At 46.9% G+C, this 19,839-nt stretch overlaps 1 protein-coding gene across 1 annotated transcript in view; it reads left to right on the top strand.

The window, feature by feature from the left end:
* Positions 1 to 431: 431 nt before the first annotated feature.
* CACNG4 (calcium voltage-gated channel auxiliary subunit gamma 4) overlaps positions 432 to 19,839 on the top strand; it is a gene marked incomplete at both ends in the record, with an annotated part of 40,091 nt that continues 20,683 nt past the window's right edge. Inside the window, one exon of the mRNA XM_082008101.1 lies at positions 432 to 654. Coding sequence (XP_081864227.1) covers positions 432 to 654 — 223 coding nt within the window. The remainder of the gene's footprint in view (positions 655 to 19,839) is intronic.

Below are 19,839 nucleotides of genomic sequence, written 5' to 3'. Positions count from 1 at the left end.
TGCTCGCACCTTCAGCCCCGGGCCGGGCGCGGCTCCGCGCTCCTGCCGCGGGCAGCAAAGCCGTGCCCCAGCCGGGCCGGGGGCCGCGGGCCGCGCTCTCCCCGGCGGGGCGGCAGCACGTCGGGGGCCGGGCGGCTCTGCCCCTCCCCGGGGGTCCGCGCCCGGGCGGCCCCTCCCGCGGCCGGGGCGGGGGCCGCGGGCCGCGCTCTCCCCGGCGGGGCGGCAGCACGTCGGGGGCCGGGCGGCTCTGCCCCTCCCCGGGGGTCCGCGCCCGGGCGGCCCCTCCCGCGGCCGGGGCGGGGCGCGGCGCCTCCCCCCCCCCCCTCCGCCTCCGCCCCCCGCCCCGTGACTCGGCTGCCTCCCGCGGCGGCGGCGGCGGTGTCGGGCGGTGTCGTGCGGCCCCCGCGCCCGTGCGGGGACTATGAAGCACCATGGTGTGGTGTGACCGTGGCGTCCAGATGCTGCTGACCACGGTGGGCGCCTTCGCCGCCTTCAGCCTCATGGCCATCGCCATCGGCACCGACTACTGGCTCTACTCCAGCGCCCACATCTGCAACGGCACCAACATCACGGCGGACGAGGCGCAGGGGCCGCCGCGGCGGGCGCGGGGCGATCTCACGCACTCGGGGCTCTGGAGGATCTGCTGCCTCGAAGGTACCGGGGGTGCGGGGGGAGCAGCTTCCTGGGGGGACCGGCTGCGCGCCCGGAGCCGCCGGTCTGAGCCCAGCCGGAGCCGGAGCCGCGCCGCTGCCTCGGACACGGCCGAGGAGGAGGATGGCGTTACCGTGGCAACCGGCATCTCCGAGATTGCCATGGGAACCGGGCGGCGGGGTGCGGAGCTCTGCCCGGGGGAGCTCTGCCCAGAGGGGCGACCTCGCTCCGGGCCCCCCACCGCCCCGGGGCTGAGGGACCCCGGGGCTTTAGGTCTTTGGGGGGCTCCTGGCGGGTTCGGGGCTTTTCAGGGAGCATCTGAGTCCTCCGGGCTTCAGGGCTGGGAACCCCCCGGGGCTTCGGGGCTGGGGACCCCCCGGGGCTTCGGGGCGCAGCCACAGCTCTCGGGCAGGACAGCGGAAACCCAAGTTCCTCCCCATCTACCCTCAGACACCGGGAACCTGGTTGAAGATGATGTTGCTGCTGTTCAGGTGCTTCAGTGTGGACTCGGGGTTACTTAATACGGCCCAAGGGTCAGGCTGAATAATATTAACAGATAAAAAGATACGTGTGGTAGTGGCTGGGTTGGGTAGCGGGACACTCCGTTCCCTGCAGAGGCCAAACATGTGGCTCCCTCTCTGAAAATGGAGTTGTAGAGAAGGCGCGGCGGGCGACTACCGGGACAAAGAAACACAGGAGTGTTCAGAGGATTTGGCACAGCAGGTCAGAAAGCCCAGATGGGAAACAACATCTGTCAGCGAGAGCGCAGAGCTCTGACCGTGGGAAATCCACACGTCCCAGGAAAGGGACACGCGCCGCGGCCGGCACTGGCGGCGGGGGCCAGGGCCGTGGTGGCTCTGAAGCCCCTCGCCTGCGGGGTCCGTGCCCTCCGCGCCAGCAGCTAACAGGGCCTCAGCGAGGCTGGGTGAAGGGGAGAGCGTAGAGGAGAGCCGCTGACTTTTGCTGAGCTGCTCTGTGGCTCGGGGGGTACGCTGGAGCCTTTCTTCCCGCAGTAGTGCGCTTGGCGTATCGGCTGCAGCGCTCCTCACGCCACCGGCACAACTTAGCACACGTGAACTTTACAAACCTGGTTTCCTGCTTCATTCTAACTGACAGACAGCTCAGCCCAGACGAGCCCAGCTCAGAGTCTAGCAGCTGTGTTTGGAGGGCTTTCTTCGCCCCAGAAAAGGCTGTGGCATGTGAGGTTATCCTCACATCTGTTCTCATCTGCTTTTGTTAACAATTTAAGGCTACAGCCTAACATCGTTTTTCTCTTAAAATATCAGATTGGCTAACTAGTAATGGTATGCATACATAGAATGGCTGTAGGACAAGAAAAGATTTTTAGACAATAAAGAAAGAAAGAAAGAATTACTGAAATGTGGAGGTTTACAGGTAATAATAATGCTCGGCTTTCAAACTCCTGAAGGAAATCTAACTCCCAGTGTGGGCTTTTATGACACCTGGAAAATGAGGGCTTGCCATCTGAGAGTTTGCCTGAGAGGTGCTGAGCATCCTCCACTTGCACCAAATCTTGTGATCTTCGCTGAGCTTGTTCTAGTGTCTTGAGTGTTCATTTTCCACGGAAAATATGTTAGTTTGCATCTTCCGGGAGTTGCTGAGCTGCTGAGCTTGCTCTTCTGGACAGGGCCAGTCATGTCTGGGAGAAATCCCAGAGTTTCCCGAAGTCTGGGTTTCTTCATGGTCTTCCAGGAATCTCATTCATAGAAATTAAGTGCAACTTTGACTGAAACTGGTGGATTTTCCCCCTTATTTAAACTGGGCTTAAGTGAGAACTTCATTTTTAAGACAAAGTCAGTGAATTTGTGAGAAATGGGCAGCGTAGCAAACAGTGCCCGGTAATGCCTGGTGATGCTCACAGATCTCCGGTCTCATGGCGTCACTGAGGCAGTGCCTGTGCTTTCCTGGGCAGATTTTATTTCCAAGGGTTTTTGCTGAAGAATTGCACCCAGCAGTTTTGTGCAGGTGGCCCTTGAATCCTCATCAGTTCAGGGGACAAAAAAGCATTTAATGGGACCCATCTATCCAACGGCAATTGAGCTTTCCTGCTCAAAATGCAAATGCTCATAATCAAATTACGAAGTAACAAAATTTAAAGTTGTCAAATATGTGCTAAGAATGGGCAATTTGAGAAAACTGTCATCTGTTCACAGATATGAGGAACAGAGGCTACATTCTCTCCTACATTTTCAGTATGTTCTGTCTTTGTAGGACAAAATCTATAGATAACATTAAAATATTCATGTTTTAAACCATATCATGGGACTTTGATTTCCACATGGAAAGGTTCCTTTGTATCATAAAATAATAAAATCATTTCTAGAAGCTGATTTAAAACAATGCCCTCTTGATTGTTTCAGAGCATCACTCATGCGGTGTGGATGGGTCTTTTAGTAAAATCAACGTAATAGTTGCAACGCTGAGGAAATAGGCAGCAAGAAAATAATTTCAGTTACAGATTTTTATATGTGATTAAATGGTCTGGCTTCAAACCTATTTTTAGAACTCTTCCTGTGTTTTGGAGTAATAATTATAAAAACCTACATAATTTATTTTAATGGTCTTAAGCACCATTTCACTCATCTCAAAAAAAACGGATCTAAGACGCAAATGTGCAAAAGCTGAAAATACCTTGAGCAGCCTCTTAAATTGCTTTTGATGTGAATAAAGCATTTCGTGAAGTAAGTTGTGGATCAGTTGAAATTTTCCATTAAAATGTTTCTCAACTATATCCATAAAACAACCTGTATGCTGGATTTTGAAGTCACCTGTTCAGTATCCCCAATTCCAAGATTTCAAACAAAATTTTTGAAACAGAATGGAAAAGAATAAGCTTCTAACCAAATTATTAGGTGTTCCTCAATGTTTTCCTGTTTTTCTTCTTAGAGACAACATTTTACAACAAATTAGTATCGTAATGCTAACTGGAGTGATGCTCTTTAGGGATCAGCACGTTATCTTTGGAGCTGCAGTTGTCGTGAGGATGAAATCATGTTTCAGTACTAGTAGTCGACACTACTATGGAGTTTAGTCACTCAAGAAGTAGCATTAATGATACATCAGTCAAGCTCTTGCCTCTATAATCCCAATTTTGTTCTTTTAGCGTGTTTGTCAAAGGTGGAGGTAGGAGGCTTACTGAGTGGATTTTAAACAATAGCAGTATTTCTGCATGGATTTTTAAAACATATATCCAAGGCGATTGCCTCAGGTAGGAAATTGTTTAAAATAATTCTTGGTCTGAATGTGCACATAGCAGAAGTGGATGCTGTTTGACTGAGCCTCTGCAGGAAAATGGCCCAGCGGCTCCCTGGCAAAGCGGGTTTTGGGGGTTTTGGGGCCACGGCATCCACACCTGAAATCTGCGCCCCAACCCACAAATTAATAATAAGAGAAAATCAGCCCCATTTCAAGTGAGTGCTGTTACGTCCCATGTCCACGCTGGAGCTGCAGTAGTTGTCACAAGCTGGGGGTCACTGTCAGGGTGATGAAAGTCTTGCAAACACACCAAATGCTGTGTCTTATGAATAATCCTTTCATGGTCAAGCTAACCTGAGAAAGAGAGATTAAGCCACCATAATTTTCCAGCAGCCTCTATTCCTGTAGTAAATGAGCAGCACGACTACGTAAGCCTTGCACAGTCTTACGCACAAGGAGGATCTGCTATTAAGATACTTGCCTAGGAAAAAAAGAAAGATTTTTAAAACACCGCTTTATCCACTGAAACAGCTTATCTTGGTGAACAATCGTGCTGAAGTTAATAGGCCTGCTCACAATAGAGAGCTCTGCAGGCCCTGTGACATCAAGATATGAAATCAAGTAATGTACTTGTAATTTAAATTTATTCGCAGGGTATTTTATTAAACACTTCAGCATATTAATGTCTTTGAACCCATTGTGTCTACTGCTTTCCGCGGTTTGCCATTTACTTTTCAAGTGGTGCAGTTGGTTATTTTATTCACGTGGAGCCATGCGTCCTTCCTGACTGGGTGGCTGGAACATTTATAATCGGGAGGAAGGACCGAGTAAATCATTTATGACTTGAAAACTTGCACAAACGCACATTTGCACAATTATTTGCAAGTCTTCTGGCTCGGATGAATGAGCACAAACATGGGAACTGCAGCACGCGCGTGCGCTGCTTCCATGGATACTCTTGAAAACAAAATAAAAATGCTTATACAAATGTTTGAGGCAAGCAAATAAAGGAAGGCTGCCATCCATCAATACTGCAAATCCATGGCTCATCCAAAAAGAATGAATATTCTTTAGTACTCTCAAAACAAAGCTGTGAAGCCCTAGAACCACCGCTAGTTGTAATAAGCTAAATACAATGCAGACGTTATATTCAAATGCTATTGCCAAAGTTTTATTTGTCGAAGAGCAAATGTTTTATCGCTTTAATATCAGACATGACCTGCCTTGAAGGTTATATCCACAGGCAGAAGGAGGTGGGTTAAGGGACGATTGGTCTTCTCAGTCTTTACAGGCGTGTGAGCCTATATTCACACCATGGAAGAAGGTAGCTGCGTATGGAGAATACACAAACGGGTGTCTCTGCTATGAAAAACTCAGGCGGTGTATGCCATAGCCTCTTTCTTGGACAATATACGTGTATTTTGCATACGCATCACAGGTTGTGAAGGGTGACTTTCGTCTACAAATCTTTCAAAACAAATGTAAACACGTTAGAGAAGGACTTTTCTGAGATTCAGGCCATGATTTCATTCTTTCTTTCCATATGTCTTGCTCATACTGTCTCCGTTTCCTTGGTAAAATATGTGCTGCTGAGAAAGTGCCTGTGCTGCACTCATTGTTTTTAAAAGCAATTCTTAGAGCTCCAGCATCGTCTTTGCAACAGTGTTTGAACAGGAATTGATGTGAGTGATTTTTGACAGCCTTTTTAGGTTAATTTTTTTCGAGAGCATTCCATTTGCTGGAGAGAGTTTCTGAATTTGGAGCAATCTTTAGGGAAGCAGAGTTCAATCTCTTCGGAATATTGTCCATAGTATAACGTATTTTAAAATACTGAGAAACTTCGTGCTGGAGGAACTGTCAGCAGAAGATGGGTTAAGGCATTATCTATTCTCTTCTCAAATAAAAAAGGCACAGATCTCCCAAATGCACCTCTTTGAACGTTTGTAACAGAGGGTCTCAGATGACCGTACTGGTGTGACAAAACAGCCGTTCTTCCTGAGACACTCTAGGAAACAGGGATCTGAAGCTAATTGACTGAATATATATGTCACTTTAATGAATTAATTTGCTTTCTTGAACTCCATTTACTATATAGCCAGTAGGGAGCTACGAGGCGACGCGAGGGTTTGGGTTTTTTCTCCGTGGCTCTCCGCGTGTCAGATAGCCCAACGCAAAACTTAGAAGCCAAATTCTTTCTGTGCGTTCGCCATGCTCCCCCAAGGCTGCAAACCAGTGAAGGCACATTTGTAATCCAGCTGTAAAGCTTCTTCGTCTGTGCAAGATGAAATGTGGATAATACTCATCTTACCTCGGTTTCAGAAATGTTTTGTGAAGAGTCAAGGAGGCATTGGGCTACACAAACAGGATACCTGTGGCTATGTTGTCCCATAGTTCCTTTTTTATTCTGTATGGAATTATACTGCATATTGTAGGTGACTGACAGATGGCTTTTGTGGTAGTAGCTGTCAGAGCCATAGTAAGTCATTTTGGGGTTCGCAGGGACCTTTGCAATGCAATGTAATGTGATTTTTCGGCTGCTTCGTCTGCCATTGCCTTTAACTGACCCTCTGCCATGGGCTTTTATTGCTGTTTTTAGGTACTGGCAGGAGCTCGTAGCCGTGCTCCTCCTCGGGGCTTGCCCTGCCTTCTGGCAGCTCTGCTAACCCTTGCCGGTGTAAACTGGTAAAACGGGCAAATACGATAATTTATTTTTTTTGCTCCTGTAAAATTTCAGCACAGCAGTTGTCTCCCTGGTGGATCCTGCCCCATTCGCTGGGTCACTCTGCGTTACGTCTGCCCAGACCGTGCCGTCGGACCTGTCGCTTTGGTCAGAGCCTTGCAGGTGCAAAACGCGTGAACCTCCTTAAAAAGCTGGGGGAGAAGGGGAGTAGATCTGCCATCTCCATGCCGTAGCCACGCGTATCTTTACAGGAACAGAGAAAAAAGAAAAAAACACAAGGAGGAGATGCTAGTGCTTTCATCTCCTTTTTAAATCCTTTTGAGGCAGTAGTACTTAGGTACTGAGTGTAATCCGAAGTCTGTTATTAGTAGCTCTCAGCACCCAGATATGTAGTTGGTGTCTGTGCTTTGTGTGTCAAAGAGCTGAGCAGTGATTTCTGCATCCCCAAACTGGAAATGGAGAGGGAGGAGGAGGATGGATGGCCTTGTCGGTGTGGGCTTCGCTGGCTTTCCGGACTGATTTGGGGCCAGTTAATTTACCTTTCTGCCCCTGACTGGGAGGGGTAACGGTGCTCCCTTCCCACCCACTCTCCTCTCATGCTAATAAGAGGAGGGAAAAGAAGGTGTGGAGAAACCGGGATACGGCGGAAGGGCCGCCCAGCTCGGAGGAGGTGTATGAACACTACTTGAACTGGTTTCGAAGCAGTTTGCTTGCCATTTTTGTTTTATACGTACAACATTTTGTGTTTCAGCATGTCTTCCTTGGGGGACAGGATTAAGTCTGATTCTCCACCTACGTAAATTTAAACAGCTTTCTAGGAAAGCGGTGGAATTATGCCAATATGAAGCCAATATAAGAGAAGGGATCGTAGATCTGTCCCTTCAATTGGACCTTTTCCTGATGGTCCCTCTTTTCTGAGCCAAGACTCCTCTCGGGAAATAAATCATACCATCGAACTGAAAAACTGGTCCTGCTTCCAAACATTTCTTTGTGCTTATCTTAATTTTCAATTCTGTTTACTGGTATTTATTATGTCGCAGACTTATGGTTCGGCATCCAAATTCTTACCAACAGATGGCAAGGCAGGATGTACAGGAGTAGTAAAATAAACAGGATAAATGCACAACTGCCCATATGTCTGAGAGGCTGATACACATTTATGACTTCAGAACAAAAGGATGTTTTCAGTAGACAGCTCCAGTGCCGTGCAGAGCTTCTCTCTGTTTTCTGCCTTGCCCTAAAGTCTCTCAGTTCTTCAGCATATTTTGGTCAGTTAAATTACAATATATTTTGTCCTCTCTCTTCTGTTCCCAGATAGTTGTTTCCTGTAGTTATTTGTCTCCACTCCCAAAGTGCATCAGTTCATTTTACCTTCAAAATTTTAGAGTGGAAGGCGGCTCTTCCCTGGGTGTCGGCTCGTATTTTTTCTTTCGGAGTGGCTGTTTTGGCAGTGTGGAGGGGCACTCGGGTGCTGGGGACCACAGCAACATCCGAGACTGTGACTTCCTCGGTATTGGGATTCCTTATAATATTAATGATACGTGGCCTCTCTAATCTCTTAAAGTAGCAAGCCTCGGGGCGAGTTGCCCGCAGGATGGGTAGCCCAGCCTAGACAGACTTAGGTAGATTTCCCTTCCAATCTGGGGGCATTTTTGCCAGTTGATGCATGCTGTGGGTGAAATGCAGCGAAAGCGCTGAAGCAGTTCTTGATTTAGCCTGGCAGATAAGCCAGCCCCGCTTTCTCCTCCTTGTGGCATCTTTGTTCTCATACTCTTTTTGCCTCTCCTTGCTGAAATGTTACAACTTTCCTTCTGCTAAAAACGTACCTGCTTAGGTACCTTTTAGCTTTTCAATGACGGAGCAAGAGCCTTTCTTTAGAAAACTGGTAGATACTGCCCCAGGTAGAAATTGGGGATTTTTAATTTCTCATCTTAACTCTCGAGCATCTCTGTGTCCTCCAGCCAACAAAAAATGTATGATCATATTCTTGTCCAAAGGCATGAGATTTGGATGCTCTTTTCTCTACCTGTTTTACTTTGTTTCCCACGTGTCTATGCAGGCTCCTGCTTACTTTGCAAATAGCACTGTAAGTTCTTCTGCAGTAGAATTGAGTCATTTTTTTGTCAAATGCTATATCTGGAGGAATGCTAGATTATAAACATGCGGTCATGATACAGAGAGATGGATGAAGGAAGAGTGCGTTATGGAATTACAGTATTTCCTGTGCAGATTGCCAGGCCCTGGTAAGAATTAACCTCTTTTATTGTTCTTTTTCAAGCATTCCGCCTTTTAATTGCTGTTTTGGAATTGTGCCACTTAGTTATGCCCTTTGAATGCTTCTCACTTAGCCAGTCCTGTTAGCTTGATAATGCCGAATATTTCAAAGATACTCAGAAGCGACAAGCATCCCCTGTTCGAGTGGGAGAGGTACCCAGTTCAGGAGGAATTACCACCCTCGTTTAGCTGCCAGGTTTTTTTACAGGCTTAGTTAACAACCATTTTTAAGTCACTGCCAATTCTCTACCAGAGGTTTCAGATCAGTTTTTCTCCCGTTTATACATTTTAAATAGCGTAACTTTGTGTAGAATATGGATGACTGAATATTTTCTCCTGTCCAGATATATAGCACTCAATAATGTTAGGATGGTTATTGTGTCTTACTTGCATCCCAGAGGCATAGTTTATCTGTTGTTGCTGTAAGGCATTAAAAAAGAACCATGACATGTTGCAATTATGACTTGAAATAGGATCTTGCCAGAGGTACATTGCCTAAATATAATCAAATCTAAAATACAACTTACTGCATATACCTATCTGTGCATACCTATCTCCTGGCTCACTGAATATCAGTGATGGCTATTAGCAAGACACTGGATAATTTTCTTGTAAGAATTGCCATGCTGTTGGGTTTTTCTAAAGCTCAGCCCCCAGCATTCAGCTGCCCACAGGCGAATGAAATAGCAAACTCTCAACACTGGAAGACCTTGTGACTGTTTAGACTGAGTTTTCACAGGTAGCCAGATATGAAAGTTAGTAATATTCCTTTGCATATGACTCACTAATGGCAATGGTGGGCTTTAATCATCTTTGTCCAGTGGACCTTCTAAACTCAGGTAAACCATGGCAATGCTCCTTTACATACTTGCGTACATTTTAATGCAAAAATGGCTAAAGTTGGTTTCTTTGTGTGTTTGTTTGTTTTTAGCAAGCTGATGGAACAGCAAGTCCCATTATGTCACATCACATTTTTATCCACTGGATATCCCTGGATCATGAACAGGGTCGAAGCCCTCAGATTCACTGAACAGAGCTGTTACTTGAGCCGGTGGAGTAAATACCCCAAAATAGATTGTTGTTCTCCAGATATGCCTCTGTGATGGTGGGTAGGTTGTTTGTTGGCAATTGTGAACTTGCCAAAACTTCAGGAACTCGGCTTCCGTGTAGCTTGCAGAGGGAGAGCCCCAGACTCTTCATCTATTTCCTCCCAAATTTAACCTCCCTGACACCTGACGTAGATCTGGCTGACAGTGGTTTATTCTGTGCAGTTAGAGCTCGGCAACATTATTAACGATTCCAGCTGGGTTTTATTAGGGGAACTGCTGGAAAACGTCAGTATCAAGCAGGCCTATCCTAGGCATGATAAAATATCAATTAAAAAATCACGTAACTAAGTAACAGTTTGGAGATGGCTTCTTAAAACTAGAGTTTCTAACCCTAACCAGTTGGGTGCTTATCCTCACCCTCCTGCCAGCAGGCAGCAGGGCATCAGTTTTTTGCCATTACAGCAATTTTGGGCTCACCAGCGTGCTTCTGCAGACAGCCCAACCTCTTCCAGACAGACCGGTAGGACGCAGACAGCCCCAATCCAAAAGCCCCTCTACGCAGGTGCTGAACCCAAGCCAGGAAACCTGGCAAGAGGCTGAGTTTCTTGGCTCAGGCTTCGCACTGCTTGGATCACCCCCACCTGCATTCGGATCAGAGCTGGTCCATGTCCCTCCAAGCTCTGCCTGCTGCGAAAACACATTTTTGTCTGTCGACAAAAGATCCTCCGAGCCGATGAGTAATCTTTTCAAAGAGCGTGACTTAGGAACTCTGACCGTATTTCCAGTAAAGGTTTATTCCTTTGAAGCTTACATTGCACTGGGAGTCAACAGGATTTTGATTTTTTAAGTTACTCCGGTGTTTCCAAAAATATTTATCCCAGACTATGCCACTATATTCTAATCATGAGATTAAACATCCTGTGGTCCTTCTCAGTAGACAGAGGGTTTGCTTCAGAGATTGGTAAGCTTTTCTCCTTCGCTCTGCACATTTTGCTGTACTCTTGTCCTTGCCTTTAGCGCTGGCAAATGCAGATGGTTTCGGAGATGCTTTGGGATCCTTAAAGATGCAAGACCTGAAATAAAACATGTAGTATTTAGGAATGATGCTAGGGCTGTATTCACAGTATCACTCCCAATTATAGCCATTTGAACAATTCATTTGCCATGTCCTGCTACAGCAGCGCTTATTAAAGTAGAATCCTCTTTATAGTTTTGTAGGAAATTAAGAGGGGGGAAAAACAGCTATCCCATTCCATCTAATGTCTTTGAAAGAGGTTTACCCTTGTAACTTGCTTTCTAGGGGTATTCCCCCTTGTTTTCACTTGTAATCCTGGTCTGCTTTTTAATGACTGACTTTGTGTCTCTCGGTAGCCAATTCCCAGTCACCTTTTCCTCATTTCATTTTAATTTCTGTATATAAATGGCAGCATTCTAGCTGGAGACAAGTCTTTGGAGACAGCAGCAAAACCCCATAGAGAAGGAAAAACAGGCCAGAAATTTTCCACCTGAATTCTAAGGCTTACCCAGGGCTTTGGCCGCTCGAAGAGCCACCACACTCGACTTTGCAGGATCAGAGGCGCGCTCGGGCACAGAAGCTGGACGAAGGGCAAGCGGTTCAGGATCGGGGCCAGACCCGGGCGGCCAGGACCTCGCCGTCAGCGTCTCCAGGCGTCGGCGCTGGATGCAGCAGCTCCCACAGGTTATCCCTTTTTCTGGCGTGACTGCTCTGCCCCGGGAGGGCTGAGCCAGTGGTTGCAGCTGGCCAGAATATGGGTAGGCAGTTCCTAATGCTGATTTTCTAGCATTGGTGTGCACCTCTTTTGGTGGCCAACTGGCACCATGTTCAGCCTAAAATGTGTGTGTAAGCCCTGTATTAAAAGAGGCATAAGAATTAGTATGTATCAAACATGTCATTAGACACGTGCCTGGTAGTCATAATGTAGGATAATGAATATGATCACAAGAATAAATTAATAACTGAAAATATTTTTTATACGTATGCACGCTTAAAACAGGCTAAGAACTAAGTGACACTTGTGTCACCAGTTTATAATTAAAATGCAGTGCTTGAATGAGAATGGAAGCTTCAATTAGCCAGCACGACCCTGCTTCCGGCTTTACTTCCCACTGAAAAGCAACGATAACAAGCTCACATTTATTATCAGAGTTTTTCCTGGAGCTGTGCACTGAAACATGCTCACATCTGAGCCCTTTCACTGAAGACATTTTTTCGCTTCAGCAGTTTGGCATGCCGTACAAAGGCTCTCTGATTTTTAGTGATGTTCACCTCCTCTTACATAAAAATGTTTTCTGTGCATATTATTTGGTTTTAGTTAAAGTCCAGGTGCACGGGTTACTGAAGAACCAAAAGGGTGGCTCATCACATAGCACAATGGGTAATTATTGCTGAGCTTCACTGTATTGCACAGACAAATCCTTTCTTGGAGCTCAGCATTGTAGCTGTGAGAAAGAGAAAATACCTACGATCTAGCCCAAAATGCTATGAGGGTAAGAATAGATCCTCTGGTATCTGCTTTGCCCATTTCATTTTTAACTATCTATCTCAAGGGATAGAGCTTCACAATTCTGTTTAGTGAGACTATTTTGCGTTTTAATTTCACCGGGGGGAAGTCAATACATACATAAATTATGAGGTCTCATGTGTTCCCGTTTTCATCCCAAGAGTCTTTCTAGTTAGGCTTTTTGTAAAACGGTTAAATGATTTTCTGGGTTTGGCCACCATTTAAGCCAAGATTTATCTTGATTTATGCATGATCCGGGTAAAGTTCGGTTCTGCATAGCCTAGGAATTGAGCTTCTGATTTCTGCAAGACCGGGCAGGGTCCGTGACTGGACAGCTGAGCTCCCTGTGTGGGCAGGAAGAAAACCCAGGTGCCTTGAAAAAGCAATTCTGGAAATGTGTGTGCTGGGTGGGGACCTGCCTATGGCAACTTGTAGGAAGGTTAAAGCTGTGCTGCGTCTTGGCCCCTGCCCGTCTATGCAGTCCGGGTGCCTGGCGCAGCGCTCCGCGAGGGGCAAGGCCATCCACTTGAGACCCAGATCCTTGAGGTGCCTTTTGAGAGTTGCTGATAGCAACGATGCCTTCCCAGACTCTAACCTTGCCAATGCCAAAAAAATAAGAACCTTTCAGTCTAGGGCTTATTCAGCCTGAAGACGTCTGTTATGTCTTGAGGACATGCCGTAGGTGCTTGGTTGGCCATTTTTGTACCCTTCATATTGGTCCATATGCAGACAAGGCTACAGGAATCGGAGTCCAAAACAAGAAGGATAGGGAACACCCTTCTCAGCCAGTGCTTACAACAGCTAGTGAAAGGAATACAAACCCTAACCAGCCCCAAAATGTCAACAAAGAGCAGTCGAGCCGCTGAAAGTGCACTGAGGGGGTCCAAATGTCCACATGGATATGTTTTGCAATGCGCCCTCCAATATTTTAAGCAATTTCTACAGGCAGAATTCTTGTAATGTGGGAGTGGATGTCAAGCCAGGATATCTCAACTCAGAATAGATATGTGCTCTTAGCTTTGGGTCAGGCAGTGATGTGTGGTGTGGGCAGAGCCCCCAGGGACTCTTCAAGTTGTAAAAACTACAAACCTTCTGGTTTTTCACTGGTGCTATTCACATGGGACAGAGTGACCTCTCCAGAAAGCCTTTCCAACAGCAGCAGCAGTCTCTCTCAATAGCGTTTAATAACTACCCATGGAGAAAATTGCACTCTATTTAAAAGGCCAGAAAAATCATCCTCAGTTTAACTCTGCTGACTTTGGTAGAATTACACCAAAAATTAGTTTTTCTGTGATACCGTTTCCCACAGTAATGTTCGGTAGCTGGGCTGAAAAAGCCTTTCAAAGGCAGGTTAAACAAGTCCGAATGGTGAAATATTCTTTTAATTTTCCTTCGCACGTGTTATTTTAGGTGTAGCTTGGAACGCTGCCCTTACGAGAGGCTTCCCTTTAAATATTTATATAGCATCAATATGTAGCCACCTTCATACGTTTTTAATGATATGTTCCTTTCCAAATTAACCATTAGGTAACCCTGTTCTATAGCGTTCCATATCTTGCACTGCCTTTACGCTACCCTTGGATTTTTACTTCTTTACTTCACCGTGGAACAATGAAGATGTCAAGGCAAGGCCCGGGGGCACCGTGGAAATGGAATTCTTGGAGCACCACCACTGTTGCCATGGTGGACACGCACTCAATAGCACACTGTGCTGCTCTGCAAGCCAAGGGGATTAAAACCCCAGCGCCGCTGCGGGGCCATGTCAGTTCACCGCTGGCACAATGGAGGCTCTGCGTTTCCGTAATTGTGGTTCCCAGGATCGGGGCGGGGGGAATGCTGAAGCAACCCCGAGGTGAAGACACCGCAGGGGCAGGAAGCGCTATCTCCTTTCTGAGGTTCTCCCTGGGAACCGCAGTTGTGTCTGACGGGTTGCTGGATTTTCCAGAGGCTTTTCTCTTTCGTCTTCTCATTTTGTGTTAGTTAGTAAGATGCCACGGTACGCCGAGGTGAATAGGACAAAGCCCAGTGCTGTCAGCTGAGTCAAAGAAAGATCTTTACTATTTCTTCAGCCCTGATCCAGGCTGAAAACCCACAGATGAGTAAAAGCGTTGGCACAAGCCATGGGTTTTGGTAAAGGTGGGGGTTTTGAGTCTTGTTTAATTATGCCACGTTGTCATAGCAAAACGATTTCTGCAGAAGCTGCTCAGGGTTTGTTTCCATTCTGCCTTCCCTCTCTCCTAAGAGGACCACAGGAGGTGGCAGCACCCAGAGATCACAGCTGCATAACCAAAAACTTCGCAGAGCCTCAGTGGATTGACAGAGCGCACGTGCATCCCAGGTTTGGTAGGGAGATTATTCCCTTGACAAAAAAAAAGAGACATAAGAGCTTGTCCTAAGCCCTGTTATACTGAAAGCAAGAGCAAAATATTCCTGCACGCTGCTTCCTAAAGACAAGTTGCACCCGTTAGAGCTGAAATCCACCCTGTCCTTCTCTTGCCTGCTGAAGGGGCCTTATCCTGTACTTGTTTTGTAAGCAAGAGCTTCAGTTAAGTCGGTAGAGATTTTGTCTGAGGATAATGGGCTCAACGAAATACTGAAATGTAATTTTCCTGAGTTGCAGTGTGTTGAAGAAAGAGATTGAGTCACGAGCAATCGCCTTCCAGCGACGGAGCTCGGTTCCTGCTGTACACATTGCTGAATCGATCCGAGTAAGGATGTCGCCGTCTCCTCTGCTGGCGTATAAGATACTTTATTAACAGCACAGGGGTATTTTCGTATCTCCCCTCCTATGAACCAAATCTGGTATGATTTGGCTCCAGCAGTGACTTGGTTTGCTGGGTTTTTAACTGTACTGGTAAAGGGACATTGTTTGCTCCAAACAAAAGCCATCTGGGCTTGGCGTTCCCGTGTGCCTCAGTAAAAGAAGCCAGGCAGCAGCTGAAATACAATGAACTGCTCTCTTCCACCAAGGGGAAGGCAAGGTATGGCCAAGCTTAAATCGTGCCATTATTTGAGGCTCTTCTTTGGGTTGCAGAGGCAATTTTTTCTCAGTGTTTGCTGCAAATATGTTTAAATTCTCTGTTTTAGAGGCAAGTAGTCAATGCATCTGAAGTGCATACTTGACATATGTTTCTTTTCACATGCTGTCCTCCATTCATTTCATGTCGCAGATGCTCAGTTTACCACTTTAAATGTATTCTTATTTACTAGAAATTATTTTAGAAAATAGCTGTTTGGAACTAAACATTTCCAGCCCTTCTCCTGGGAGCTCCGTTTTGCAGCTGTCCTGTGTGGCTGCATGCAGATGTTGACAGGTTAATTTGCATTTGAAGAGCTGGATGCAGTGAGCTAAGCGAGGGTTTTTCTTCCCTGTCTCTGAAGGCAGTCACTTAAACACTCCTTGCCAAATTTAGCCCTGATGCTACTCTTCTCAATTAACTAGAGCAAGATCCAAGCTGAGTTGGGTCCATTGTTAGCTGCCCATTTATTCCAGGGTTGAATCGAGCCCCCTGACCATGTTAAAGAAAGGATCTTATTCTGAAAATCGATTGTACAACAGTGAAATGCAAGGACAGTCCTGTTTCACAGCAGGGTGGTATGTATGAGCTGGTTTATCTGATTTTCACTATATTGTCCCGTTTCCAGAAACTGCGGGTCCAAACCTTCCAGCTGAGGTCTTTGGTTTACCTGGCTGCTGCATACTCCTGGAGTCAGAAATGTTTTAGTAAAAAGGAAATCCTGCTAGCAAGAAAAAAGTGCCGCTTGCACTGCTTGATCCCCGTTCCTGGAGAGTACTTTTTGTTGTGGTGGGTTTTTTTCCCCTTAAAATAAGATTGCAGAAAGACTTTCAGGACAAAGACCCAAATTTAGACTTCAGTCCCTCCCACTGATAAAGAAAAAGGCAGAAATCTTGATCCACAACCATGCTGTCAGCCTCTAGAAACCGTTGCTCCAGGTCTTTCATCTACGTGATCCATCCACGTTGATTCAAGGCATGATTTAGCCAAGACCAAAAACTTCCATGCTGTAGCAGGGAGAAAAGCAAACGCTCAAAGAGCCGTAGCCCGGTCACGATCAAGGCCCCACGATCTTTGCTTCCTCTTCATTTTCTTTTTTTCTCTTTAGATGTTACAAAACTGTCAAGGAAAGCTCCATCCAGCAGGTATTGGAGCACTGAGCTGAACTCGCAGAAACGTGGGAAGGTGTAATTAAGGTTGTCTCTTTTTTTTTGACCTTCATTTCACCGTGCTTCTGTACTTCCCTGCCATGTCCCTGCCATAATCGGCTGTGGGCAAAGGCTTGTCTCATCCCCCAAAATCTGGATTTCAGCAGTTTTCCAGTTTCCTCGTACTGGTCTAACACAAGTTCCAGCTGCAGCCGAGTTTGCTGCGCACCCCCCGGTCAAGGCTGCCATGGGGACAGTGTCAGCCCTGTGAACTTCGGCAGTTTTGATGTCTGTGCATAGACATTATCACGCACAGTCATTCCCCTGGACTCGGTCTGCGTTGTGGAGCATCCATGGCAAAACTCTTACTGGTCGCAGTCAAGTACAAACTACTGTATCACCCCATGCACGGTGCGTGGGTGCGGTAAGAGAGACCACCGGCTCAGTGCGCTGTCTTTAAGAAAAGTGTTTCCTCCAGTCCATCGTTGGCATCGCACATGAAGCTTTGCTGGTAGGTATCTCTCTTTTTTCTGTGTAATGACTTGGGGCGAGGGGATAGGAATGGAGAACGTTGCCGCCAGACAGGCATGATTCATACCCGTGGCGACGTGAGGTCGCTCCACATTGTCACCAACACAAGATTACCTTATACAACAATAACTAAGAACAGAATTTTTGACCTTCAAGATTTTCTTATCTGTAAACATTATAACTGGATAGCCATACAACCCAGCTTGTCCACAACAAGAAATAAAAGAAAAATAAAACTAATTTAAAACCCCACAGTGGCAGTGGAATAAATTCATACATTTATCATTTCAGAGGCTGCCATTGCTCCTGCCTCTTTTCCTGCAAGGTTTAAATTATTGGATTTTTCTTTTTACATTATGTTTACTCTCCTAAGAATAGAATACAATTTTCAGAAGCTCATATGGATGAAAAAGCATTTTCCTTTTGCGCTGTTGCTCACAGTTTACACACACAAACCTGCACCTTCCAGCTTTCCAAAACGTCAGTTCATACCGTCAGATAAATTAGTTCAATATTCAAACATTTATTTTTAAATCCTTAAAAGAAGAAGGTTTATTACTTGGACTTTCCCTTAAAAAATATCATGCATCTCAGTGTTTGGCGCAAGACTTTATCTGGTCCAGTTAAAGGGGCAGATTCTTCACAACACCTGCGTGCGTGGCTGGTCCTGCCAGCTCTAGCATTGGAGATATTTGCATGAGAAAAGATTCTTAAAGTGAAGAAATGCAGGGTGAGGAACCAGGCTTACCGTAACAGCTGGAAAGAACCAAGTAAAGTGAAATTCAATATCTGCTACTGTAGAGCTCCCAGGTTTTAAGCTTCCGAGGCAGAGACTGATTTTTAAGCAGAATTTTAACTCACACATACATGAATTATTTCTAGTGACTTGCTCAAAAATAGCAATTTGAGCCTGACTCGCAATGTACTTACGCAGGGCTGGAGTGGGAGCGGGCAGCCAGCCCACGCCTGGGGACACGCAACTTTCTGCGCACACCTGAACCAAATGCCCGCCTTGGCTCTGGCACTGCGGGCTGGGGACGCGCCCTCGGTGTCCCTTGTCCCTCTCCGGACACGGGTCAGCGGGGAATGGCCGGAGCTCGGGGTCCGGACGTCTCGCTGAGGTCTGAGCCGGCGCGGGAGAGCCGTGGTTCGCGGCCATAGAGGCTAACGGCGAAGCGCTGTCCCCCGGGAGCAGGGGAGCGGCGTGCGGCGTGACTCAGAGGCGCAGCTGAGTCACCGCCTCCCGTGGCGTCTCCCGTGATGCGAGCGGGTTAGGCACCGTCGTCAAGATTATGCTTGAAGTCACGATCCAAATCATTGTGTTCAGGCTCCTCGTTTGCTTCATGGGAGAAAGTACATTGCGCTTCTCAGAGAAGAAAAAGGAGTCTGTGGTGCAGGAAAGGCAGCTCCCCGATTCCCACTCGCGAGAGCGCCGTTAGAAAACATCCGACAAAGTGCACAAGGGGATGCCGGCGTCTCTGCGGGAGCCCCTCCGCAGGCAGTGGAGGTTCACCCGGCATGTCAAGCGTTCGCCGGTTAGCGGGGAGCGTCAGCTAAGGTCCCCTGAGGCACGTGGAGCTGTCGCAAAAAAGCATTGACATCTCATGAAGGTACGGCTCTCCTACTCAAGAACACTTAGGAGCAGATCCATGGAGGGGTTTAGGTGTTGTCACGCCTAAAAAGTAGAAATTCAGCTTACAAACCCCAGCACCTTGGACAATAAATGACACCGAAGAGCAGAGCACGGGAGCTGGACCTTAATGGTGAGCATCGGGCCTCGGCCTTGCAAACCCACAGGGCTGGTGTTTTGGGCTGTGCTCATCCTGAGGGACGGACTCACATTTTTGAGTCCCCGGGATGGAGTCGTAACAGGCATCGGTGCATCCCCCGGGACGCTGGCTCTTACCTCGCGGCACCGTTAGGGTGAAGTGGCACGGGCACGTCCTCGCTCTCCGGTACGTGTTCGCTGGCACATAACCCGGTGAACCCAGCCTAGTGGGTTCTATAGTCTATAGTCACTATAGACTGATCTATAGTCACTAGGAAAACTTCCTCAAGAGCTTATTTAGGAGAGAAAGCCCTGGTGCGTCGGTAGCACTGTGTGCAGGAGAGCTGCTGGAGCCGGTTGGTATTTCAACACGACTGAGTATTTTTAGAGCCGTCCTATGGTGCGGGATTTTTAACTTCCATTTCGCAGCCCTTGAAGCCTGGCAAACTTTCATTAACATTTGATGCCTTGAAGTCATGCAAGGTCTGGGGGAAAAGGGAGGGGAAGGAGGAAAAAGAAATACGCCTTTTTGGATCGTGTAGTTTGCAAAGTTCCTGTGAAGCTTAGAAAAAGCCTCAAATTCCTCCTCTTTGTACCAAGTGCTTTTAAAGTACCCAAACCATTCACAAAGCATAGCTAGAATCCCAAACCGTGGCTGTCTGGGAGACTGTTGCTTAATTAAAAGTTAACTTAAGCTAACGTGTTAAATACCTGGAGTCTCTCCGGCCCTTGGGGAGATTGAAGCACTTTTTAAACAGAGAGCTCGCCCACCTTAGAAGGATTATGTCTCTCTTCTTCGTCCATTATTAGGCAACTTTGCTAATATAGGGCTCTTTGATCCATAAATCTCCAAATTATTTATAAGCCATCCTGCCTCCATCCTAGAGAGGAGAACCTGGGAGATGGAGCAGTTAAAGGATTTGCTCCCAATTCCCACTGCACACGCTGCCATCTCTGCTCAGCACAAAGTAAGGCTTTTCTGC

This window comes from Phaethon aethereus (assembly GCF_964289735.1).
Source record: "Phaethon aethereus genome assembly, chromosome: 18".
NCBI classification, from domain to species: domain Eukaryota; kingdom Metazoa; phylum Chordata; class Aves; order Phaethontiformes; family Phaethontidae; genus Phaethon; species Phaethon aethereus.
Note: the sequence above shows the minus strand (reverse complement) of the source record. Positions and strands in the feature narration are given on the sequence as shown.